This window comes from Phocoena phocoena, chromosome 19 (genome assembly GCF_963924675.1).
Source record: "Phocoena phocoena chromosome 19, mPhoPho1.1, whole genome shotgun sequence".
NCBI lineage: Eukaryota > Metazoa > Chordata > Mammalia > Artiodactyla > Phocoenidae > Phocoena > Phocoena phocoena.
In genome coordinates, this window is record NC_089237.1 from 20810352 (window position 1) to 20837997 (window position 27646).

The 27646-nt window shown below is 39.1% G+C and overlaps 1 protein-coding gene across 2 annotated transcripts in view; it reads left to right on the forward strand.

Annotated features, from left to right (window-relative positions):
• IKZF3 (IKAROS family zinc finger 3) overlaps positions 1-27646 on the forward strand; it is an 82504-nt gene that overhangs the window by 31942 nt on the left and 22916 nt on the right. The window contains exons 4-5 of one of the 2 annotated variants that reach the window (XM_065897785.1): positions 25879-26139; positions 27054-27221. The exons of the other annotated variant lie outside the window; for it this stretch is intronic. Coding sequence (XP_065753857.1) covers positions 25879-26139; positions 27054-27221 — 429 coding nt within the window. The remainder of the gene's footprint in view (positions 1-25878; positions 26140-27053; positions 27222-27646) is intronic. 2 annotated transcript variants of the gene reach the window in all.

Genomic DNA, 27646 nt, shown 5'->3' on the forward strand with positions numbered 1-27646 from the left:
TTCCCATTTCCTCCTGTGGCTGCACCAACTTTACCATACTATATACAACATGTACATGCTTAGAACACCCCCTTAATCCACAGCATTTACCAAGACCTGGGTAATAGGCATATTTAGTGAGTGACTATCTTGGTTATCATAAAGTCAGTCCCATATGGCTTACATATGAAACATATCAGCTGCTTCATCTGGGTTGTTTTACTTGGCACTTATAGAGGGAGTTGGACAGTCCTCTTTCTCAGGGTAGACAGACCTTACAGTGGCTTTTATCCAGTCAACTAGGCTGGCCATTCCCTCAGGAAAAACGTGCTGCGTTTGTGGATCATGTATAATCATCTGCCATTGTTCCATAGTGAGCTGTGGGTCCTGGATCAACCCAGACATGCTCTTCCACTCTGCAGCATCCCAAACTAAAGACAATGCCCCTAAGTTAGTCACTCTCACAATCCATTTTAGTAAAGGTTCTTCAGGAAGCTGATGATACTGATTGAAAAAATAAGACAACTCCTTCACACCCTACCCCCTGGTTTCAGTAGTTTCTTGGTTTTGCCTTCCCTCCACATGAACCACCTTCTTGGTGACCAGAAGTCTTAGAGATACTCTCTACTGTTCTCACATAATTTTTCCCTTTGGGGGAATCTTTGAGCCTAGTATCTGAAGCACAAACCAACTGAAATCTGACCTTGGTTTATCATCAAGGTCTGCCTCAGAACTCTCTTTTCATTTCATTTTGGCTTTGCAGATAACAGTAACCAAGGAATTGTACATTTCGCTTTTCTCTTATTAGTTTGCATTTCTACACATATCCAGTGAGTCAACTTCTCAAGAGTTGGATCCACCTCTGAATACCCTTGGTAATTTTACTTTTAGTAACTGATCAAAGCACAACTGCTGCTCCATAACACAGGTGACCATGTAGCCAGGAATCAGAGGTTCTTCATCCCTTGCTTTTTCTTCCTTTTTCTTCCCAAACCATATGTTTCCATGAGCCAGGACTGTTCTAGCAAATCCCACTCATGACACCTATTGTGGGATGTTTCCAACACCAACAACTGATTCTTCAGACACCAATTCACCATCAATTCAATTCTGCTACTAACTTCTGGAGTTAGCACAGAACCCACAGGTCAAGGGCTCAGTCCCACAAGACTGCCCTCACTTCAGACACCACTTGAAAGTACCAGGTCCCCAGGTTTCCTGTACTTCTGTCCGCCTTGACTACAAATTCAGGTTTTCACACAACCCCCACTCAGGTTTGATAATTTGCTAGAATGACTCACAGAACTTAGGAAAGCACTTTACATACTATTACTGGTTTATCATAAAGGACACAACTCAGGAACAGGCAAATGGAAGAGGTGCATTGGGCAAGCTATGGGATGGGAGGGTGCAGAGTTTCCATGTTCTCTCTGGGCACACCACATTTTCAGCAGCTTGGTGTCTTCACCAGAAGCTCTCTGAATCTTACAGTTCAAGAGTTTTTATAGAGCTCAATCTCTAGTCCCTTTCCTGGAGGTTGGTGGGTGGGGCTGAAAGTTCCAACCCTCTAATCACTTGGTCTTTCTGGTGACCAACCCATCCTGAGGCTTTCTAGGGGCTGCACCCTAAGTCACCTCAGTAGCATAAACTCAGGTGTGATTGAAAGGGGCTTGTTATGAATAACAAAAGACACTCTTATAACTCAGGAAATTTCAAGGGTTTTAGGAACTCTGTGTAAGGAATTGGGGACAAAGACTAAATACATTTTTGTGTTTTACCACAGCTTGGAAAGTTCATAGAAGTAGAAAGAAAAAAGAAAAACCCACTTCTATCCTACCACCCAAATATAGTCTGTATTAGCATTATGGAATACTTCCAGGCTTTTTTTTGGAATTTTGAGCACTATATTTATATTAGCATTGCAAACATTTTATACTAATATTTATGTTGCTAAAACTTATCACTATTGCTTTGTGAATATCACTCAGATCTCATCTTAATGTCATTTCTTCAGAGAGAATTTCCTTGACAACCCAGTTATTTTAATGCAGTAGGCTATTGTAATTCTCTGCATGGCACTTTGCAATGGATAATTTTGGAGTTTTATTTGTTTATTGTGTCTCTCCCTCCACCCTTCATGAGCCAGGATCTTGAGTTTTCTTTTTCTCTCTAGGTATTTGCAACACCTAGAATAGTACTTGGCCCATAGTAGATGTGCAGTAAATATGTGTTTCGTTAAAAAAAAATACACACACACACACACACACACAAACATTTTTTTCCTTAAAGGAAGAAAAGAAGAAGACAAAAATTGTTTCTCCAGATCTTCTTCTTTTGTCTTAGATCCTTAAGGACCAAGAAACGGAGTTCTATGTCTAAAACTTCTGAGACTCAAATCACAGCTTCAACTGATATTCCAACTCTGCCTAGCTATACATTAATTTGTTCCAGTTCTCAACCACAGAGACTGAAAAATGCTGCCTGGCACAGGATGTGGTCATTTGTGCTGAGGAAAGGCATATGGTGTTCTACCAGCTTCGTGAAACTTTTTGAAAGTGACATCCATGGAGTCACAGTCAGAAAGAGGCAAAAGATAACTGTGCCTTTGGCTGCCATTCTTCTGAGTTTAGGGTTTCTGAGTTCTACTAGTAAACACCATGAAGTTTAGGTTTGAGATGATGATCCCTATACAACTTTTGGTCTGGGAATTTATAATTTATGTTAGAATTTGTTCTGAGTTCAGAAGTAGCCTATGAGTTTTATGTTTTCAGGTAGTCGGGGGAAAAAACAGATGAAATACTCAAGTATAAACAAGAAACCAAATAATTACACTCAACAATAGGAATTTGAAACAGATATTATTAAAAGCCATGTGGTACAGCACTACTCTAGGAATCCATACAATAAATTCCTGGCCTCTGTGTTTTGACCCTGCTCCAGAAGTGCTTCCAAAGGTCATCTTCAACTGCTGTGATGCCTATGCCGTTTCTATCACCTTACCTCCAACTACATGTCAGTGGATTAATGGGATACCTGTGTATTTTTCTCAGTTGTTAGGGGTCTGGGAGTGTCATGTAGTTCCTGGTAGAGACTAGACGATACAATCAATCATCCTAAATAATTTGGAAAAGAGAAGAAACAGTTCTTTCTGCTAAGCCTGACTTAGAAAAAAGTGAATAGCCTAACTTTAGCATTGAAAGATTAATTCATCATTTCATGATTAAGCTCCAAACTGATTACTGTACTGGACTGTAATGTAATGCTCGCACTTAATCTGGGTCATATATCTGGGGAAAGGTTGTTACCAGGCCCCTGCTTTTTCAAAAGATATAATATGATCAGTATATACAAATTATATATGCTAAATTATAAAATAACAGAACTGAAAAGTAGCATTACCTGGTAAGTTATATAATAATGTATCTTAATATGTATTAAGGCACTTCTGCTGTATTCAGCATAGGGAAACATTAAGACTAGAATTAGGATTATACTTTTAAAGGTAGTTAGGGAAATTTAGCTATAATATAATAACGGTTATAAGTAACTTTAAAGTATGCTTTAGAGGATCTTAGTCTGTTTAAATTTAATGGAAGCTTTTTTTTTTTTTTTTTTTTGCTGTACGCGGGCCTCTCACTGTTGTGGCCTCTCCCGCTGCGGAGCACAGGCTCCGGATGCGCAGGCCCAGCAGCCATGACTCACGGGCCCAGCCGCTCTGCGGCATGTGGGATCTTCCCTGGGCCGGGGCACGAACCCGTGTCCCCTGCATTGGCACGCGGACTCCCAACCACTGCACCACCAGGGAAGCCCTAATGGAAGCATTTTTTAATGTCCTCTAAAACGTTTTAGAAACTAAGACCAGTCTTGGAATGTTTTAAATTCAGAATAATTGCTGTCATGTTTAATTTACATATTTAAACATATTATGTGCATCTTTGTAATTTTCCAACTCTTAGAAAATTATATTATAGAAAAATTAGAAACACTCACTTAATTTTTCTCTAGTGGAAAGGCAGACTAACTTTTTAGAGGGAAAAATCTTTACCCAACTAGAATTGTTGTTTGAGAAGCAAAATAAAATATTTGGAAAAAAACTTTTTAAAGGTATAAACATTTAAGTTAAATTTACTTGTTTCCCATAAGATAAAAAGATATTTTTGGACTTCCCTGGTGGCGCAGTGGTTAAGAATCCGCCTGCCAATGCAGGGGACACGAGTTCGAGCCCTGGTCCGGGAAGATCCCACGTGCCGCAGGGCAACTAAGTCCGTGTGCCACAGTTACTGAGCCTGAGCTCTAGAGCCCGTGAGCCACAACTACTGAGCCCGCATGCTGCAACTACTGAAGCCCGTGCGCCTAGAGCCCGTGCTCCACAACAAGAGAAGCCACCGCAATGAGAAGCCCACACACCACAATGAAGAGTAGCCCCTGCTCGCTGCAACTAGAGAAAGCCCACGTGCAGCAATGAAGACCCAGTGCAGCCATAAATAAATAATTAATTAATTTTTAAAAAAAAGATATTTTTATCTTTTTTTTTTTAACAATATATTCCTAGGAACCTAGTGCAGGAGTTGGCAACTCTTTTTGCAAAGCGCCAGGTAGTAAATATCTTGGACTTTGCAGGCAACACGATCTCTGTTGCAGCTTCTCAACTCTGCTGTTGTAGTGTAAAGCAGCTGTAGCAGATCCAGAAATGAATGCATATGGCATTCAATAACTTTATTTATAAAGACTGGCATTAGTGATAGAATGCCGAGGTGGTTAAATGGTTGTTCACTGTAAAATTCTTTCAACTTCTCTGTATTTCTGAAAATTTCATAATAAAATCTTGAGGGGGGTGAAAAAAGCAGAAAAAAAAAAAAGACTGGCAGTAAGTGGGTCAGATTTGGCCTGCAAACTGTAGTTTGCCGACTCCTGGCCTAGAGTATACATTTATTGTGTGATGACTTAAGAAAGCTTTTGGTCCTTGAAAGGAACAAAGTTCATGTAAGCATATCAAAAGGGCATCAATGGGGAGTCTAACACTATTATTATTTTTTTAAGATTTATTTATTTTTAGCTGCATTGGGTCTTAGTTGCGGCATGCGGGCTCTTCATTGCGGCACATGGACTTCACTCTAGTTGTGACGGGCAGGCTCCAGAGCACGTGGGCTCTGTAGTTTGTGGCACGCAGGCTCTCTAGTTGAGGTATGCCAGCCCAGTAGTTGTGGCGCATGGGCTTAGTTGCCCCGCGGCATGTGGGATCTTAGTTCCTTGACCAGGGATCGAACCCACGTGCCCTGCATTGGAAGGCGGATTCTTTACACTGGACCACCGGGGAAGTCCCTAACACTGTTATTTTTAAAATTAGAAAAATATACATCACTAACAGCCCTGTTTATCGTACACATATACTGTGGGTATATCTCTGTGCCACTATAACATATAAATTAATTGGTCACAAATAAAACCATATGTGGATTCAATGTTGTGTTTACCACTTAGTTGGTTCCTCCTTTCTTCCTGAAAATTTAAACCTAGTAGATTGATGCACTGGTGATATTTAAATCAACTCCAGTTTGTTTCCTCCATGAGGCCTGCTTGCACTGTCCCAGCTCCCCCAAGTGTGGTATTAGAGCTGAGTTTTTGGAGTGTGTTTAATTAATACTTACTTAAGCCTAATTATACTCTATCCATCTGGAATTGTTTGTGCATGACAAACTTTCACCCCATTACATTACAAACTTTTTGAAAAAAAGAGCTCTAGTAGCCCACATTTACATCTTTCTAAAAATACCTACCTAAGAAGTGATATAACCCACCTAGATTTTTGAAGAGGTTGAGAGTTCTTTTTCCAGCCTGGTCATTGACTCCTATGAACAATTATTATTTCTATTCTTAGTCACGACCAACTCTAACTGTTGTCAGATGGGTCTTGAGCAGTAGGAGATAACCCAGGGTTCCCCAAGTCTTTATGTTTGTTTAGCATTGAGTGAGTGCTGAGAGTATCATAGGCACCTCACTGAATACGGAGGATATTGGGACTTCCCTGTGGGATGTAAAATGTCACTGAGATACTGTAATGTCAAAAGCAGGTGTTAAAGCAATTATAAAACATATCATGAGAGAGAATATCTTTATGGCTTGTATCTGGCCTGTGTTCACAGAGGAACAGAATAAAATAAAGCCTCTGGAGCTCAGGGTTAGAGGTAAGATGTGTTTTAACAGTCGTGTACCCAGGGATATAACTAGATAGAGATGACACACCAGATGGTGGAATATCATCCCAGCGGGGCCCTGTGAAAAAGAAATGCAGTTAAAGGCAGAATGACTGAGGTAGAACCTCACAGCTTTTTGTTTCAGTCCTTCTTCCTCTGAAATTGGATCCCCATCTTTGCCATTTCCCACTTAAAATAAGGAAGGAAAGATTCTGTCATTTGCATGTATGTTTTGAGTTTTTGATTCGCCATGAATATACTGATGGCATTGCTTTTCTTCTTTGAATAATTAGGGAATATGAATTTGGCTATCAACACCCTGCGTTTAACATGATACTGGTTTCCATCTTTCAGCATTCCTAACAACCAACCACCATCGTTTTCTACTTACACTGGCAGTTTTTTCTGGAGCTACTACTGGGCAAAAAGTACACAATATATCTCAATATCCATCAGCTTCAGCTGTTTACCCTGCTTAAGTTGCACATTTACCCTTTGTATCAGTTTTCTAGGGCTTCTATAACAAATTACCACAAACCGGGTGACTTAAGCAGCAGAAATTTATTCTTTCACAGTTTGGGAGCGTAGAAGTCCTAAATCAAGGTGTCAGCACCACCACGCTTCCTCTAAAAGTCTCTAGGAAAGAATCCTCCTTTGCCTCTTTCTAGCTTCTGGTGGGCCCCAGCAATCCTGGGTGTTCCTTGGCTTGTAACAGCACAACTCTAATCTCTGCCTCTGTCGACACATGGCCTTCTTCCCTGAGTATATCTCTGTATGTCTTCTCCTCTTCTTATAAGAGCACTAGTCATTGGGTTAAAGGCCCGCCCTCATCCAGGGTGACCTCCTCCTAACTAATTATATCTACAGTGATCTGATTTACAAATAAAGTCACATTCTGAAGTTCCTGACAGACATGAACTTTGGGGATACATTTAGCGCACTACACCCTTCATCTTCAAAATCTTTACAATCGAATATCAGATATACCTGATTCTCAATGTGAAATAGATTTCTTTTTAATTAATTGTACAGTGGTGATCAGTTAGTGTATTTATTTAATTACTCCTTGTGTAAGAGTTAGGATTGTGACTGATTCCATGAAAAAAGTTGAATCTGATAATTTTTTGAAAGGAAGGCCTTAAATTTTCTCTATGCTGATACCTTGTGTGATGCTTAGGTCAAAGATAAGAACTTTAATTAGAAAGTTTGCTGAAAAAATAATTCTCCCCCCCTCAGGAGCTAGAGCCCCCATCCCCAGTAGTTTTCCGTGTCAGGGTCTCAATATCTTTTGAGGTGTACAACTTTTTTGCACTCATGAGAAATACAAACTATTTTGATGCTTCTGAAAGTGGGGGGAAAAAAACCAAGCCACATTTGTGGTTTATGGATGCTAATTACTGCTACATTTAGATATGTGAAGGAGGGTCTATGTCTGGAGGGAGCTGGGAGAGACTGTCAGCCTCGCCTAGGTGCTCACTGAGGTTCCAGCGGTACTGCTCAACACACGCAAATACATGCTTCAAAAGGAAGTGCCGTTTTTTATCAAAATATTACATCTCTCAAGCCCAGATCAAGACCTGTCGCTCATGGGATGCAGGGGTTATCTTACAAAATCAGCAGTGCTTTGCTGCAGAAGTTCACTCACAGGGGATTTCTGTAAATGCTCACAATGGGCAGAGAGGCTTCACGGCTCATACTGTGTCAAACGGGTAAGTTCTGTTGGTGATGAAACCCAGACACCTCTCCTTGACTTTTTTTTTTTTAAACGAAAAACACCCGGATTCTTTTTTTTTTTTTTAAACCAAGCTAAGTGGCACAGTGAACTAAAAGGAACTTACAGGAAGATATTTGGCATCTGCGAAAAAGGAATGTACAGTTGTAACAGTTGACAGAAAAATAGGTCTGCCTACTGTCCTTAGTGGGTCCTCCAAGATTCTTTCCCTTTCCTTTGGCTTTCTTTTAACCATGGAGCAATAGTACTGGTGCCTCCTTGGGGTGGAAGCAAGATGAATGAAATTTTAAAAAATGTAGATTCCAGTCCAGTTGGTTAGCAGTACGTGTGAAACACCCATTTGTGCCTGCTAACTCTCATAGCATCTACTCTTGCCCAGTGAGTTTGGCCACTCAAACTAAGTTTGGCACCCAGTATGGTGAACCGGGCCATTGTGTACCCTGGTACAGTTTGGTAACCACGTGAATGCACCCTGCTGAGGGGTAAATGAGGAGTTCTAGTGGTGTGCCAGAGTCAGCTCATAACCACTTGTTAAATTTTCAGTGAGCTGGCTGACTTCACATTGATGGCTTGGAACGGGCCGTGGTATTTATACCACTGACATTAGCAAATGCTACGAAGAAGACCTTCCCCACTTCTGAGTGGGTTTTTAAGCATTTACCAGCATACCACTGGACTGAAGACTGAATGAAATCCTGTTCTGGCTCACTAGGTCACCATTTTTCATGATTCGTCAGAGGGTTTTTTTTTTTTTTTTTTTTTTTGGTAATTTGCACAAAGGAGAATAGTGTTGGAGAAGAGTAAGTGAGATATCTCCACAACATAGTAGGCACAATCCAGAAATTTTATCCTTAAGGTATGGGGGTCACATTATTACAAAGTTAATGAAATATAGGAGGTTTTTGGTAGCTACTGTTACAAAAAGCACAAAGCAACAACAGTGAAATTTAGACTAGACACAACTGACCACACATTAAACTTTAAAAGTCTCAAATAATCATGAGGCAGTTACTTCCTACCTAATCCCATAACATAAGAATTTTAGCTTGCTCCTGTCAGAGAAGGGAAGAAGAGAGAACAGCTGGAGGCAATCACCAATCCTGTTATATTCAAATTGATACCAGTACATATTGCATTGTGGTGAAGTCTTACTCTACTTCATTGATCCCAAAGAGTTGATGACATGGCAAGGACAGTCTTTTTTAATCTCATTCTTCTTTTATGCTGAAGTTTGGGGTATACGGTAAATGCTAAATATTTACCCATTTTTCTTTCTGCCTTTCCATCCAACCATCCATTTATCCATTCATCCCCTGCACTGTTCCCACGTGCTCACTAAATAATTGTCAACTGATTAAGTAAAGTGAAAAAGAACATGTGAGTACATTTTGGCCTTGAGGTCTTCTTTAGCAGTGTTCTTCAAACTGGGATATGGGGAGACTTTCCAAGGATTACATGGATGTGGATAATTTTAAGAGAATCAATCTCCAGGTCTTCACCTTCATTATGTTCCCTTTCCTGAAGCAGGTCTCCCCTATAAGGCTGTTGTCTTTGATGTTCTTCTTTCCCACCTCCCTTTTCACAGTGATCCTTTTCCACTTTGTAAAAGAAAGGGACCCCTCTCTCCCATCCCAAATTTTACTTCTTTGCCCTAAAGTGTAACTATTTCCAGGATGCCAAATAAAGGGTCAATTAGATAATTCCTCTTATCAAAGATTCATAAATGCTTGCCCCCCTCCATCCATCTCATTTAGAGGTGCATTCCCAGCAAGTTTTACTTCTTATATTTAATAATTATTGATCCAGATTTATAGCATACATATATTGTTTTCATCAATTGTACGCTGATAATTGTAATGATAAGTCAATCCCAAAGAATTTTTAACACATAGCACTTCATAAAAATATTTTTATTTATAGTTGTTTTTCTTGTAGAGACAGATGATAGGATGAGCAATAGAAGACTCAAGCGTAAAAGACTAGCACATAAAGGTAAAATTCTATGGGAAAAGAGAAATGGAAATAGAAGTTCAAGGAGAAATTTTCTCACTTTTTAAAGCTTATTTATGTATTTTTAAATTTATGAGGGAGCAAATCAAATCACTATTATTTATATTCCATATGCACCCATTTGAAAGGGTGCAATAACAGTTTTCACCATCATTATTTACAATGAACAAAAATGTGTTTTTGTTTTAAAAACTTTTAACTTATGATAAGAAATTATAGATGTCAACTTAATAGCCACTTAATGTCCACTATATACAAGGGAGAAATATAATTTTTCAAAATTCTTTTGAGAGTACTCAAGCAAAAAATTTGAAGACCAGCCACTGTCATGTACAGTATATAAAATGTAACATAAGGAGCCTTCAATTTAAGCCTGAACCTATTTAACGGCCTAATACAAACTTGATACTTCAAGGTTTGAGAAACCTCTCAAAACTATGTGAAATTTTGTGTTTATTGTTATGTGTGCATTTTTCTATGTACAGTATAGTTCTCAAAGAGGTAGGTCCACAACCCAGAAAAGACAAAAAAGCCCTGACCAAAGTGTATAAAGTCTTAAGGCTTCTTGACTTCGCTGTTTTTGTTATAGTTTATTTGTAATGGTCTCTATGCTTTTAACATAAACAATTTTGGTTCATTTCTGTATGTGTATAAAATAATATATACTAATTATGAAAAATCATGAAATGGGCACAATCCCCCTTACTTCATCACCAGCCTGAACCCTACCCTAGGCAACCTTTTAATTGTATTCCTTGTTGATTCAAAAGCCTTTCCTTTTTTCTTAATTTTGATAGGGAATGTTGGAAGTGCTTCATCCATAGAAAAATGCTGGGTGGCAATTTGGAAAACAGTTTTTAAAAGAATAGACATCATCTGCCCCTGACAATTCTATGTGGTTTCTTCCAGCATTTGATACCAAGCCGTCTAGCAAATAGGTTGACATAGTATTCAGGCTTAGAATTAGGAAAATTACATTTGGAAGTGACTGACAGCGCAGTAGTTTTAAAGCTTTGGACTTTAAAGTGTCACACACAGAGCAGATGAATGAAGATGTCAGAGCCAGGGCTAAAGGAGGACTCTGGTAATCCAGCCCTTGGTGTATAACCTTCAAACACCAATAAACAAGATTATCTGTATTTAACATGTGACCTTTCTCATTCTGACTGGTAGGTCCAGATGTTTTCTCATTCAGCTGCCTGGTTGAAATCTGCTTTTTAACCGACTGCATTTCGATCTAGATTCGAGGTTGCAGAAATGACAGTCTTGAAAACTATATTCTTCAGTGAGTGATGCTGTCTAAACAGTAACATATGGAAATCCATGTTTTAATAATTAAAAATAATTTGCGACCTTACCCTTAATAGATTTGTTAATTATGTCAACTGAATAAGTAAAAATGGGATCGCAGTAGATAGTTCACTATATTAGTCAGTCTGGTGGCATTAAAAACGTTGACAGGATTTGTTAGAACCAGGCTTTTCTGCACCTGCGTCTGCAGAGGCAGAATTCCCAGTCATGCCTTTGTTACCCTTTGTTACTCCTCAAAGAAGTTCATAGCAGCCCTAGAGAAAATAGGAAAGGCTCTTTATTAGCTTCTCTTAAGTCACTCTAGGCTTCTGGCCATACTTCTCACCCACTTTAATGTACCTTTATTACCTTTTTTCGTTGCTTGGAGCCCAGAACTATTTCTGGCATTTTTGTATGAACTCTTACTCACCATTAACTTGATTTTCCGGTTCTAGTCCTTCAGGTTGTACTAGTTCTCTCTCTTAGACTATATAGAAAAGATAACTCTTTATTTTCTTCTTTTCTTATGGGAGAACTAAACTCTCACATTCTTGAGTGAACCCTCAGAGAGCTTCCCCATGTGCTTTGTACCACTGCTAACCTGTAGGTCAGGGACAGTGCTCATTAATTAATAGTCATAGCCTAGTAAAGCACGCTAAACCATTAACAGAATAGAAAGTGAGACATAAAAACACATAAAAAGACATAAAAGCACAAAATGTGACAAAGAACTAATACAATTAGAAAATCTGGATCTTTATGGATTTTAGTACAATTTAGAAAGAGAGCAAAAATCAGTAGTTACTTAGGTGTTCTCTGAAGTGGATAACTATAGGAGATGTCCTGTGAGGCCAACTCTTACATTGATTGTTTTAACCTCTTTCCTATGGCCAAGTAGCAGATACAGCTTGTGTTTTTAACAAAAAATTTATTTAATTCTTTGAAAAGGGCATGGAATTAGTTACATAAGAACAAAAGGAGTTAAAGATAGTCTTATGAGGATTCGTCATATGAGTTTAATCATAGCTCAAAAGCTACACTTGTCACGATGCTTCTTGTAATAGTTGGTGAATGAGCTGCTAAACTCTCCCCTCTTGAGACAGTCAGTATCAGTGTAGCTGGCTATCAGTTGTTGGGTTTTTTTTTTTAATCCTTATAGTGTTCTTTAAAAAAAAAAAAACAGCTTTAGTGTGGTTATGATTTACATACCTTTAAGTGTCCAATTCAACGATTTTTAGTAAATTTATAGAGTTGGGCAACTAGCACCATGTTTTAGAACATTTCTGTCACCCTAAGAAAATTCCTTGTACCTGTTTGCAGTCAATCCCCATTATAACTCCCAGCATCAGGCAACCACTAATTTGATTTTTGTCTCTATAGACTTACCATTTCTGGACATCTCATATAGAAGGAGTAATAAAATATGTACTCTTTTGTTCTGGCTTCTTTTACTTAGCATAATGTTTTTGTTTAAGTTTATCTATATTGTTGCATGTACCATTACTTTGTTCCTCTTTATTTCTGAGTAGTATTCTATTGTATTGACAAAGTACATTTTGTTTATTAGTTCACCAATTGATGGATGTTCTGATTGTTTCCATTTTTTTTTGCTTTTATGAATAATCCTGCTATGAGAATTTGTGTACAAATCTTTTTTTTTTTTTTTGCGGTACGCAGGCCTCTCACTGTTGTGGCCTCTCCCATTGTGGAGCACAGGCTCCGGACATGCAGGCTCAGCGGCCATGGCTCATGGGCCCAGCCGCTCCGCGGCATGTGGGATCTTCCCGGACCGGGGCACGAACCCGCGTCCCCTGCATCGGCAGACGGACTGTCAACCACTGCACCACCAGGGAAGCCCTGTGTACAAATCTTTGTGTGGGCATAGGTTTTCATTTCTTTTGGATAGAAGCCTAAGAGTGGGATTGTTGGGCTGTATGGTAAATTTATGTTTAATTTTATAAGAAACAGTCTATATTAGTTATTGATCGCAATATAACAAATTACCCCAAAACATAACAGCTTAAAACATTACAAAGCTATTATCTCAAGAATAGAGGCACAGCTTATCTTGGTCCTCTGCTTCAGAGTCTCTCATAGGCTGCAATCAAGGTATTGACCCAGACTGTGGTCTCATCTGAAGACTTTAGTAGGGAAGGATCAACTACCAAATTCACTCATGTGCTTGTCAGAATTCAGTTCCTTGAAGGGTTTTGGACTGAGGGACTCATTTCCTCACTGTAGCTTGGCCAGAAACTGCCTTCAGTTCCTTGCCATGTGAACTGTCTAGCTTACTTCATCAGAGAAGCTCATGAGAAGCGTGAGCGTGCAGGCGAGAGAATGAGAAAAAGATGGAAGTCATATTCTTTTATAGTATAATAACAGACGTGATTTCCCATCACTTCTGCCATGTTCTTTTAATTAGAAGCAAATCACCTAGGTCCAACCCACATGCAAGGGGAGATTACACAAGGATATGAATACTAGGAGTCAGGGATTATTGGGAGCCATTTCAGAAGGCTGCCTACTGTACTGCCAAACTTTTCTTCCAAATGACTGTACCATTTTTCATTTCCACCAGCAATGTATTAGGTAGAGCTCCATTTTTTCCACATACTCGCCAACACTCATTATTGTCTGTCTTTTTGCTGATAGCCATTCTAGTGGGTGTGAAGCGGCATCTCACTGTGGTTTTAATTTACATTTCTCTAATAAATAATGATGTTGAATATCTTTGCCTATTGTTCATTTGGTTAATTTCTTTGGTGAAATGTCAATTCAGATCTTTTTAACATTTTCAGTTTAGGTTATTTGTCTCATTATTGATTGTAAGAAATTTTCATTTATGAATCATGCTTTTGGTATCGAATCTAGATTCCAAGGTCACAAAGATATCATGTCTCAGCTAATATGCTAGGCCTTCATATACATTATTTTGCCTAATTTGATTACAGTAACAACCTTGTTAGGCGTAGATGTTATCGCTGTTGCACAAATAAGAAAATTCACGGAAGTCAAGTGACTTGCTGAGATCACACAACTAGTTAGCACAGCTTGAACCTAGATTCTGTCTTATACTCCAAAGTTCATGCTCTTTCATCAGAACTTTTCTTTAAAAAGATATTCAAACCTATTTTCTGTGGGCAAAATAAGAGTGAAATATGACATTGTTCCTTTCTTATAATTATTAGTACCCATTCTGGTGCTGTTTGAATACTGTTATTAGAAACCTCTATTTGTGATCATTGGAAGTTGCCTTTTTAAATAGAAAGGGGCATGTACTGCAGTTTGTTGCCTAGATTCCATCCTCGTTTCATTCTGCCAAACAATATTCCCTCCACGGTTTCCGGTGGAGCTAGGATGCGGTTTTGCTTGCACTCTTGAAGTGTGTCACTGGGCAGCTGTTAAGCAGTTAACTTTACCCCCAGGCACGAGCATGTTCCAGTGACAAGATAGCTCATTCCCTTATGTACTTCTAACGTTGAACGTTCACCTAGGACAAGTCAGTGCTGAGTTCCTTCCGTTGTTTCTTAGTGCTCTAATTCCATTATTTGAAAAACAGAGAGAGGGGAATGGAGGAAGCAGAGAAGAAGAAAAGTCCAAAGAATATATAGCAGATGGTAAATTTTATATTATTTTGTACATATTTTGTTTTAACTAATTTAATGTTTAAAAGAGCAAGAATCCTCTAATTCTTAAGCCTTATATTCATTTTTCTCTCTTCCAAGAATCCTTTATACCCTTTGAGTCTGGTTGATATACTTTAAGTTAGAAATACAATTTATTATTTTCTTCTGCTGTGGCCTAAGATGCTAGCCTTAGGCAAAATTACAACCCGTGCAATATTTTGGAAACATCGCCAACCTTAATTTTGTACTTGAAGCAAAGAACAAATAATTGTTTACTCCTTCCTTCCTCCTTGCCTGCGTTCTTTCTTCCTTCTGTTCGTTTGGTAAGCAGTCGCTGAACTATGTGCCCAGCAGAGTGCTAGATATTAAGGGCGCCAGTGGAATGATACACAGACATTGACATCAAGGAGTGGCTACACAGAGGAGAAAATGGGGACTACCATAGGAGGAGCAGACGTGGAAAGGAAGTACAGAAGATAGAAACAGTGAGCTAGGTTGAGTATGAAACAAGTATAAGAAATCCAAGAGGTGATTGGAAGTATCTGTTGGGCTCAGCAGGGAGGACTGGCTGGAAATAAAGATTTGGGAGTCATTAGCAACAAAGAGTTGGATCAGGAGAATATGTAAAGTGAAAAAACAAAAGGTTCAAGAAACAGACCCCTGGAGACCATTCACACCTAGGAGGCAGAGAAAGAGGAGTAAACATGGAAAATAAATTAGGTAGGAATAGAACCAGGAATGAATAGAGTGAGGGAAGAGGTTCAAGAATCAGGGACTGGTCAGTGGCATTCTCTTCTAAAGTAGCAGAGTAGCAGGGGCTGAAGCCAGACCACACCAGGCAAAGAAATCATCTGGAAAACTGATCATCACTGTAGGGCTTGGGACTTTCTCTAATGTATCATGAGGAGAAACTCTACGTACTACAGCTCATCTTCAGACTGTTGTCGACAAGTTGGGGGGTGATACAGCAAACTGACTGACTTCTTCCTTGGCTGGCCTTCTTGTTATCATTAAATTGGTCCAGGCTGCCCAAGGAGTTCGTTCATTTATTCATTTATTCATTCAATACCTACGATAAGTGGGCCCTCTGGAAGGTTCTAGGGAACACAAAAGTTCTAGGTTCTGGCCCCTGCCTTGATGATGCTTCTGATCTATATGGGAAATAAACATGTTACTGTTGTACAGTTGACATAACACATACATGTACTATGTATACCAAGAACTACTTATGCTCTGCATATATATAGAAGACATTTTCATTCCTTCCCTTACCCATGATCCTGAGTTTGGTGTTGTGACAGTCAGAATGTTTTCAACCAATTTAACTGTATTTGGATGACAATTTTTGAATTTTTCTAAGAATTATGTTTTAATATGCCTGAAATTTTTTTTTTAATTTATTTATTTTATTTTGGGCTGTATTGGCTCTTCGTTGCTGCCCATGGGCTTTCTCTCTAGTTGAGGCGAGTGGGGGCTACTCTTCTTTGCGGCACATGGGCTTCTCATTGCGGTGGCTTGTCTTGTTGCAGAGCACGGGCTCTAGGTGCGCGGGCTTCAGTAGTTGTGGCTCACAGGCTCAGTAGTTTTGGTGCACAGGCTTATTTGCTCCGCGGCATGTGGGATCTTCCCGGACCAGGGATCGAACCCATGGCCCCTGCATTGGCAGGCGGATTCTTAACCACTGCGCCGGGAAGCCCTATGCCTGAAATTTTTTAAATTGAACTCTGTTAAGAGAAAAATAGAGTGAATATTCTATACAAGAAAATTATGAATGAGAAGAAAGTCTTTTCTTCTAGATTTATAAATGAAATATCTACCAGGTACATATTTTAGTCTATCTCTAGTATGTTTAGGCAACATCCAAAACCTTAACCTCTTTAAATGTATTTTCAGTCAATATTTTTCAATGGATAACAGTTCTTTCTCAGAAATATAAAATAATAAATACACAGGTCGATCAATAGAAAAATTCATAGCTATAATGGACAAAAATGAAAAAATATACTTGTATACTTTTTTATAGTTTAGAAGGAACTTCCACACATCATGTTTTTCAGTCCTCACAACTCAAAGAATTCACCTGGCCTGATGATAGCTGAAGAGCTTAGCCCAACTGATCAGCTGTAACCATACCTACTGCTGATATGTAGTGTATTCCTGTTGTTAAAAGTAATAAATCTCCTCTTGTTCTAATGGAGAAGCAAAGAATCGCACTGAAATTATTAAGCAAAATGATTTTTACTATTATGGCAATGAATGAGCTATTTGATAGTCAGATAATAAGACAAAGATTAATGTCAGTAAAATTGAGGGTGGTTTCTTTGCAGCTGAAACTTTCTTCATGTTTTCATGCTAATGCTCTTGAATTTGAAGTGACATGATTTACTGATTACCAGCTTAGCTTCTTTAAGGGCAAGTTTAAAAGTCTGATAAGAATACGTTTTTTTTTTTTTTTTTTTTTGCGGTACGCGGGCCTCTCACTGTTGTGGCCTCTCCCGTTGCGGAGCACAGGCTCCGGACGCGCAGGCTCAGCGGCCATGGCTCACGGGCCCAGCCACTCCGCGGCACGTGGGATCTTCCCGGACTGGGGCACGAACCAGCGTCCCCTGCATCGGCAGGCGGACTCTCAACCACTGTGCCACCAGGGAAGCCCAAGAATACGTTTTAATGAGAACTTAAACCAAATCAAATATTGTCCAAACTGCTACCTCTTATTTCATCGCTATTGAGATATCAATATTTTATCTCTTATTAGTCTGATTCACATTTTCCAATTTTTTCCTAATTTTAAAATAGTTGTTTTAAAGTTACTAGATGTCTATCATTTTAAATTTTAAAAGAAGAGAAAAATGAAAACATAATGGATACTATAAATCAATGACAAAAAGTTTTGTTTTCATTGAAACTTTATAATTTTACTGATTAGAAAATACTAAAACTTCATATTCTTTAGTTCTCAAAATATCATTGGTTTTTCTCCCTTCTCACTTTACACAGAAAAATGTAAATTAGGAAATGAAAATGACCCATAATTTCAGTGTTCTTGTTCGTAATACAAAGAAGCCATTGTGGGAAAGGAGTACAGACATTAATTTTATAAGAAAAACTGTTCTAGTTAATCTGTCTGTGCTATGTTGGGTGATAGCAACAAACTCTGTAGACTAAATACCTACAATACATATATCTCCCATTTTGCTCTTTAGTGCTTCAAGCTTCTAAATCCTATTAACAGCTGTCAAAACTTGGTAAACTATTTAGATGCTTTCACAATTTGTTTAATTGGTTACTTAGAAAATGACATGCTAGAAAAGCCCATTCCCCCACCCTTTCTTTTAGCCTGGCTGAACATCTGTAGCATTAGGGCCTCATTATCTCGGAATTGGCATAGCAAATCGGTGGCATCATTAAAATGCCACATTAAGATGATTAAGCTTCTTTGTTATCCAGTTGACTTTTGCATGTGCTGAGGATTTCGTGGTTATGACCCCCAATCCTTGTAAAACACTTAAACAACATCACCGTTTTGTGTCTTCCCTGTCTAACAGTCACTACCTGGTTTTGTCCCTTCTCACAGTATCTTTGGCAAACTTGAAGCTATTACTCCAGACTTTGTCCTGATTTAAATTGGATTCTGAGATCTCATAGTTCAGAGTGGAAATTCAGAACCTGCTTTTTACACTGGGAAGTTCATACTAAAAACATGTTATCCGAGACACCCAAGTTGCCTGTTCTGTTTGCCATCTCTGATAGGTTCTTCTCTCCAACTGAGCATTTTATGTGCCTGTAAAACAAACTGAGGCACAGTTGGCTGAGACTGCTATTGCCCCTGAAGGATTTAGCTGTTGGATCCTTTCCAAGACCCATTGTTTTTGCAATGTCTCAGGTGAAACCAAAAATGTCTACTCTGGAGTGCAAACCTTTCATGTGATAAGCATCACCCCAGGAAATGAGACCATGTGCCTCAGCCCCGGTGAGCCAAGCCTTTGTTCTTTTCAGCCTACAAAATTCTCTCTGGGGGGTGTGTGTGTGTTAGTGTGTCATCTTCCTAAGAGGCCTCCAGAACATAGACAAAGATGGGAGCAGTTGTACCCCAGAGTAACTCCTTTAGAAAGAAGTTCAGCTTAATCTAATTTTCTGTGGGTTGGATGCAATTTAGACATCTTCTCCCCCCTCTGGGAATGTTTAGCAATTACCTTTATCAGCAATTTGTGGTTTGGTATGTTCTTTTCTCCACAAACTCAGTTATAAAAAATTTACTCAGGAAGCCTTTAACATTTTTTGTTATGAAGTATATCATACATAAAAAAGGCAAATATAATTACATGTATAAAGAATAATAGCAAAACAAGCATCCATGGACCCACCACCTGGCTTAAGAAATAAAATATTGCTAGTGCCTGTGAAGATTCTTGAGAGTCAAGTGGCAATTTAAGCCATGTGTCTAAGAAACCTAATATATTTAATAAGAGACTGGAATTTACAAAACTGAAATGGGAGAGTATTCACATTACAAAAGGTCTGTTCACTGTACAGAAGACTTCAGGATGCTGTGGGGGCCTCTCCTCAAGTATAGTCAAGTATTTCTTGCCAGATCTTTAAGACTTTCTGCCTTTATTAACAGTTCAGGTGTTGCCAGTCACTGACGACTGAAAAATTGAGGAAAAGTGAAGATAAACATCTCTGAATGTATAATGTAAATCTGTGGAACAATATTATTGGTTTTACATGTAATGTTTTATGAAGACAGAAACAGGAGAATTTTTTGCTAGTTTAAGGTATCTCGGAAGACTTCATGGAAGAAATGGCATTTAAACAGCATCTGGAAGTTTGAATAGAATGTTGATGTGGGGAAGGGCATTTTAGGTAAAGGAAAGACTGGAGAAGAGGTTTGGAAAACTGCAGTTAGTAAGATGGCTACTGTGCTTCTCAAACTTTAATGTGTATAAGAATCCTTGAGGATTTGTTGAAATGCAAAATCTGATCCAGTAAGTCTAGGGTGAGGCCTGAGAGTCTGCATTCCTAACAAGCTCCCAGGGGATGCTGGAACTGCTGATTCAAGGACCTTACTTTGAGTAGCAAGGTTCTAGTCTAGAGAGAAGGATGATTCAAGGAGTCTAGTGAGAAATGAGATGATCAGGTCGGCTTGGGGCAGATTCTAGACAGGTCCTTGAATGTCTCACTAAGGAGTTTGGACTTTATTCTGTAAACAAAATGAAATCCTTGAAAGTTTCTGAACAAGAGTTTTAGTACTACAGGATGATTAATCTGGCAATAAGATATAATCTAAAAGAGAGGTCACATATACCGTGGACCAGTTAGGAAGTTAATGTACTGGTATGTTCATGTATTAAGTATTTATTGTGTATGTACTTTATGCAGAGCACTGTGTCAGATTCTAGAGCAGCAGTTCTCAAACTCCATTGTGCATAAGATTTGCCTAGACAACATATATATTTTTTAACATCTTTATTGGAGTATAATTGCTTTACAATGGTGTGTTAGTTTCCGCTTTATAACAAAGTGAATCAGCTATACATATACATATATCCCCATATCTCCTCCCTCTTGCGTCTCCCTCCCACCCTCCCTATCCCACTCCTCTAGGTGGTCACAAAGCACCGAGCTGATCTCCCCATGCTATGCAGCTGCTTCCCACTAGCTATCTATTTTACATTTGGTAGTGTATATATAAGTCCATGCCACTCTCTCACTTCGTCCCAGCTTACCCTTCCCCCTCCCCGTGTCCTCCAGTCTATTCTCTACGTCTGCGTCTTTATTCCTGTCCTGCCCCTAGGTTCTTCAGAACCTTTTATTTTTTTTAGATTCCATATATATGTGTTAGCATACGGTATTTGTTTTTCTCTTTCTCTTTCTGACTTACTTCACTCTGTATGACAAACTCTAGGTCCATCCACCTCACTACAAATAACTCAATTTCGTTTCGTTTTTTGTGGCTGAGTAATATTCCATTGTATATATGTGCCACATCTTTATCCATTCATCTGTTGATGGACACTTAGGTTTCTTCCGTGTCCTGGCTATTGTAAATAGAGCTGCAATGAACGTTGTGGTACATGACTCTTTTTAAATTATGGTTTTCTCAGGGTATATGCTCAGTAGTGGGATTGCTGGGTCGTATGTAGTTCTATTTTTAGTTTTTTAAGGAACCTCCATACTGTTCTCCATAGTAGCTGTATCAATTTACATTCCCACCAACAGTACAAGAGGGTTCCCTTTTCTCCACACCCTCTCCGGCATTTATTGTTTGTAGATTTTTTGATGATGGCCATTCTGACTGGTGTGAGGTGATACCTTATTGCATTTCGCTAATGATTAGTGATGTTGAGCATCCTCTCATGTGTTTGTTGGCAATCTGTATATCTTCCTTGGAGAAGTGTCTATTTAGGTCTTCTGCCCATTTTTGGATTGGCTTGTTTGTTTTTTTGATATTGAGCTGCTTGTAAATTTTGGAGATTAATCCTTTGTCAGTTGCTTCATTTGCAAATATTTTCTCCCGTTCTGAGGGTTGTCCTTTTGTCTTATTTATGGTTTCCTTTGCTGTGCAAAAGCTTTTAAGCTTCACTGGGTCCCATTTGTTTATTTTTGTTTTTATTTCCATTTCTCTAGGAGGTGGGTCAAAAAGGATCTCGCTGTGATTTATGTCATAGAGTGTTCTGCCTATGTTTTCCTCTAAGAGTTTTATAGTGTCTGGCCTTACATTTAGGTCTTTAATCCATTTTGAGTAGAAAACATATTTTTAATGCATGTTTCCAGCCCCCACACCCCCAATTTTGGGACCCCCAAAATTTCTATTTTAAAACCCCACAACCTCTCGTCTTACAGATACAGGTGAAGCAGTGTCATAGGGGATACTGAGTTGAAAACAAAACAAAAAGCAAATAACAAACCTGTGTAGCTTCTGACCTCAGATAGCTTACATGTCCATATGGGAGATGAGGTGCGCTTACAAGTAACTCAAAGAACAAAGGAGCAGATTATTTTGCAGCCAGGGGGATCAGGGAAGGCATAGTAGGGGGAAATGGCATATTAGTTTTGCCTTAAAAGATGTGTAGGATTTGGACCCGTGGTAATGTTGGGGAAAGACCTTTAGGGCAGTGGAAATAATAAAAGGAAGGATACTTAGAAGTTGTTTAGTTTGGTTAAAGATATCTCAGTATTCAGAATCAACGTTACAAAAATTGTTGGGGCCAGATATTGAAAGGTCTTTTAAATTCTTTGTTTCTGAGTTTGGATTTTATTTTGTTGGCAGCAGAGGATATTGGAGAATTTGGACAGGGTCATGATATGACCAGAGCTACAGTTTACAAGAACCGTCTGGTGGCAGAGTATAGCATGAGCTGGAAAGGAAAGAGAAAGGAGACAGGGAGAACAATGTAGAGGCTACCACAATAGGAGAGCAATCAGGGTCTGAGATTTGGGATAATGAGTGTGTAAAATAGTGGGGAGGAGAAGCAGATTGGAGAGAGGGTACAAAAATAAAACCAATGGGTGATTAAACGTGGGGTGCAAACAAGAGGAAGGAAAGATGACTGTAAAGATTCTAACCTGAATAACTATGAAGATACCCAGGAGGCCTTTGGGAACAGGGGACTGAAGAAGGGGAGAGAGATTACACCTGGAGACACATATTTGGTGATTAATCATGTAAAAGGCTAGTTGAAGCCTTAAGAGTGGATGAAAGTGCCATAGGGGAGGGGGTATAGAGGGAAGAAAAAAGGGGGTTAAGGACAGTATTTGGGAGGCAGAGCTGGGGGAAGAGCTAGAAAGAGGCAATCAGAAAGGTGAGGAAAGAAGGTACAGTTTCACTGAAGAAGTAGAAATACAGAAGAACAAGGAGTGGAGGTCAACAGTATCAAGGGCCGCAGAGAAGCTGGGGAGAATGGCACACAAAAGGCCATTAGATTTAAGAATCAGGAGTTTATTGATGATCTTCAAGGGAGCAGATTCAGTGAATTATGGAGGCAGAAGCCAGATTACAGGGAATTTTATATCAGTTTTGAGATCGTAGAGACAGTAAGCACAGATTACTTCTGTATGAAATCTATCTAGAAAGGAATGTTGAGAGAGGATGAGTTTAGGTATGATGGGATGAGAGGCTAAACTAAATTGCAAAGGGAATAGAAAAGAGGAGTTGGCATCTAGAGAACCTGAGCACGTAGAATCTATAGGACTTGGAGACTGACTTGATGTGGAGATTGGACGGAAAAGGATTCCAGTTTCAAGACTTGGAGAATGCAAGAAGGAAGATGCCATGTGTGACTATAAAGACATCATAAGTTCGCAGCAATTTTGGGTTCAAAGATGACAAGTTTGATTTTAGATATGTTTCTTAATGTTTTCAAGGGTTACAAAGTAGAATGCCCCCACCTTTCCTCTGCTCCAATAAATTTTCCTCCCAAGGAAGAGAATGAATCTCTCAGTCCTTAGAGCAGACTAGTGTCGTTTCTGGTAGTTTTGGTGGACGATATTTGGAGACTGGGCGCTAAGCCCAATAATCTCTCAGGAATCCCTTTTGTATCTTAGATACTAATGTATTCTAATATTCAGCTCTGTTTATTTTCACATGGTAAACCATAATGAATTGTTGATCCCCAGTAACCATGAAGAGAGGACATCCAGTTCTTTTATCTAAAACTGGTAGGACTCCAAGGGCAAACCAATAACTATACCAGGAGCTCTTTTGGTCCGCTAAGTCCCAGGGACTTCCTTAATGCCCTGTCCATGTGTCTGTACTCGTTCCCTTAGAACCCTGGGTCTCAAATACTGTCTTCCTTGTTCTATGGCTAAGTCCCAAATGACAAAAGCCAAGAATTTGTTTTGAGCCAGGTCGGGGTAGTATTGAGTTCTAGGTCAAGCCCATTAAAGCCAAAATCCTGAGAGAAGGAGCAACCCTCTCATGTCCTGTGTTTTCAGAAAGACCCGAAACATTGATCTTACTAGTTTTTAATTGTCACTGACCACAGAATGGCCTGAGTCTGTTCATATTAACATTTACAACGAAAATGAAAAGGATCCTTCTCTGCCGGCCCTTTCTGTATGCTGTTTCTGGTTTTCAGTAGCTGAAGTTTTCCGTTGAGTTTCTTTTAAACGCCTACATGCAAACTAAAGAGCATTCAAGCTTTGGTGGGATATCACCCACAGCTGGAGTGATGGAGGAAGGGAGGAGGGTACAAGCCTCAGGTGCATCCTTCTCTTTCAAAAAAAAAATTTTTTTTAAAACAAAAACCACTTAAGAAAACAACTTCCATCTGAAAGCAGGCAAGATGTGTCCAGAGAAAGAAGGGAATGAATCTCTCTCCATTCCCTTCTCATCCGTTTCCCATAGGAAACGTATATCAATTCATGTATAATCCAGATGCATAAGATGGGCAAATTTGAAACACGTTGGATGTTTCCTGTAGCCCTACATTTCTTATAATCACAGAGTGAAAGACTGTGAACCATGAACCGTGATGAGAAGCAGTGGAACAGTGTTGCAGCAATGGCTCCTCTGTTGGTGGTTAGACCCTGTCTTGCTCTATTAAGCAAACACAGTTAATATAGATGAAAGGTAACCTTGATAGAAGTGAAAATTGAAACTTGAGTGGAAGGTAGCAAGCCAGGCACAGCTGCAGTTATACTTCCTCCTATGTGGCAACAGGAGCTGCACTTACTGGTGTTGTTTGGAAGGGATGTCGTTTTTTAAAGTATCTTTTCTTCAGCGTGTTTTGGTTTTTAAAGTCTACCCCATTGATGGGGGAGTGTGGAATATGATAGTAAGGGGCATATTAGACTTGATGTGTCAGAGTGTGAGGCCAAATCCAAGCTCAGTGTTCTAAGCACAGTTAATCTGCTATTAACCGGCTGTGTAACTTTGGACTACTCACCAAAAACGTCTCTGATCCTGGATTTCCTTACCTGAAAATCAAGGGTTGGATTAGATGATCTCTAAATTCCCTTTGAGCCCTGAAATTCCATTGATTTGTGCTTCCTCATGCAGCATTACAATTTCCAGTTTCTAAGAATGAATTTTTTTTTAAGTAAGCATTTATGCAGCGTTATACATATATGAAAAAATCCCCTGTAAATATTTACTGTTATTATATCAGGCAAATATTTAGGTTTTCTTGGTGTCAGTACATAAATTTACCTTCTTCATTTCTTATGTTCTTCAGCTTAAGAGTGCTGCACCTCTTTTTGAGATAGTACCTGATCAGCCAACTCACTTTGACCAGCCCCACCTCTCCTATCCAGTCCTACAATTCTAGGACCTCGAGTTTAGCCCTCCCTAACTTGGGTATAGGTGCCCTTCCCCTTGCTTAGGTTGAGCTTCATTTACCTGTGTCAATGAAAATGACTCCTTAGAAGGTTATGTTAAAGGATTACTTCTCCTTTTATCTTTCTCAACACTATTTCACTAGTACTGCCAGCTTCCTCTACATTCAGTGTTCTCTCTTTATCGGTTCCGAGAGAGAGAGAGATAAGACTCATCTTAGCAGTTGGTATACATGGAAGGGGAAGAGGCAAAGCATGGCTTAAAATCAGAAAAAAACATGTTAACCATTCAACTCTCAGTCTTAGTGGCATAAATTGGATGCATTTGAAGAATTAAAGCAGCATTTTCTTCTTGAAGCCAAGAAGAACATCACCTTGCCTTGTAACTGCAACCACCAAAAAAGTACTAAATCTGAGAACCTTTCTCCTCCCCCGGTACTGGAGAAGAATTGCTCAAAATGTTTTTTTCATAGTCGCTTTGAACAGTCATAGCTAAAATCTATTCTCTCTAATTTTCTGGATGGCCTAAAACACTGTCATCTCTTTGTGTGCGTGCGTGCGTGCGCGTGCACGTGTCTGTGTTTTCCCCTGACGATGGTTCTGAATTCAAATAACGCGTGATCATCCTAATGGTATTTTCTTGTTTTGTGGATGTACAATATTGTTAGCTTCATTTGGTATTTAATTGTCAGTTGTGGGTCTCTGCTCTTTGAGCTGCTTTGATAGCTCCAAAACCAATCATTGTTCATTTCTTGCATTTTCCTCCCTGCAGATGATTCAATGAAGGTGAAAGATGAATACAATGAAGGGGATGAGAATGTTTTAAAGCCAGAACCCTTGGGAAATGCAGAAGAGCCTGAAGTTCCTTACAGCTATTCAAGAGAATACAATGAATATGAAAACATTAAGTTGGAGAGACACGTTGTCTCATACGATAGCAGCAGGCCGACCAGTGGCAAGATGAACTGCGATGTGTGTGGATTATCCTGCATTAGCTTCAATGTCTTAATGGTTCATAAGCGGAGCCATACTGGTAAATAGTCTCCTTTATCCATTGTTCTGAAAACTGTCCTAATTCAACCACATGAGAAAAGAAGTGGTGGTATTTAAGACTTACTTTTGATTACTTTCATTGATTTTTGCTAAAATTCTGATGTATCTCTCCCTCTCTGTATTTCCATTTACCCAATGACTTTTATTCCTGCTTCATGGTGCATTTGGCAAACATATTGCAAATGCTATGAATAAAAGAAGACTGTAGAGAGCACAGTGTTCTAGGTCAGCCACGTATTCTTCGGTTAATAAGTGGGAGTTAAATTGTGTGATATGCTTTTCAGGCGTCTTTCATATTTTTTGCATAACTTTTAAAAAAGCAGATCTCATTGTATTGAGTTCAAATTTGGTAGATGAAGGGACATAGCTTTTATTAACAATTTTAAAAGATTTATTTTCGGACAACAAAAAGGCAGTCAATAGAAATGCATACAAACATAACACTCCCAGTGAGCCCAATAGATTTCATCTGACATCGGATATGACGACTTTAAAAAGCATTTCTTGAATTAAAGAAAAAAAACACTTCTGGCTCTTTATACCTTGTTAGGACTCCAGTCTGTGACTCTTTTTACAGATTGAGATTACATTCAAAAGGAATGCTAAGTAATGTAAAAACTTAAATCTAGAAAGCACTTCTAAAGCTACTCTTATTTTTTTGCTCTGATCCAAGACAAGATGCCTCAAGTAGCCTTGCTAGGTGAGTGCTTTTTCTCTTCTGGAGGGAAGATTCCATAAGTAAGTCTTAGGCTGGCCTTGAAATACAGCTCCCATCTGATCCCAATATGAACAGAAACTATCTAAAAAATGAGCTTTCGCCATAGGCATCTAATCTGTGCATATGTTTCGCCACTTGCTGGGTGATCAGAAATCTCCTTTTTGTCCTTTTTAAAGGTGAACGCCCATTCCAGTGTAATCAGTGTGGGGCATCTTTTACTCAGAAAGGTAACCTCCTCCGCCACATTAAACTGCATACAGGGGAAAAACCTTTCAAGTGTCACCTCTGCAACTATGCATGCCAGAGAAGAGATGCACTCACAGGCCATCTTAGGACACATTCTGGTAAGTGAGAGCAATGAACATTCCATATCTAGTAAATGTGTGTTCCTCAGTGCCCATTGCGGAAACTAGAGAGAGTTAAGTGTGGAGGTTTTAATCTGTCACTCCGGTTCTGAAGGGTTACAACAGCAGAGACCTCTAGGGCTAATTGCACTTCCATTAAGGCATTAATTGCTCTCCGTCTGGCTCAATGGGGTTGATCATCTCCGTACCATCTTTGCGCCCCTAGAGAACACCACAGTCAGACAGGAAAAGCCTGCCCTATAAAAATGCTTTTTTAATTTTTGCAAAAAAAATTATAGCCATCAGTATTTTTATGGTAAACTTTATTAAAATAGTATTTTCCTAAAAGTATACACACATACTTTTCATTCAAAAGTCTGGATAAAGCAAATGATGTACTGTTTGTAAATTATGTAAAATTTACA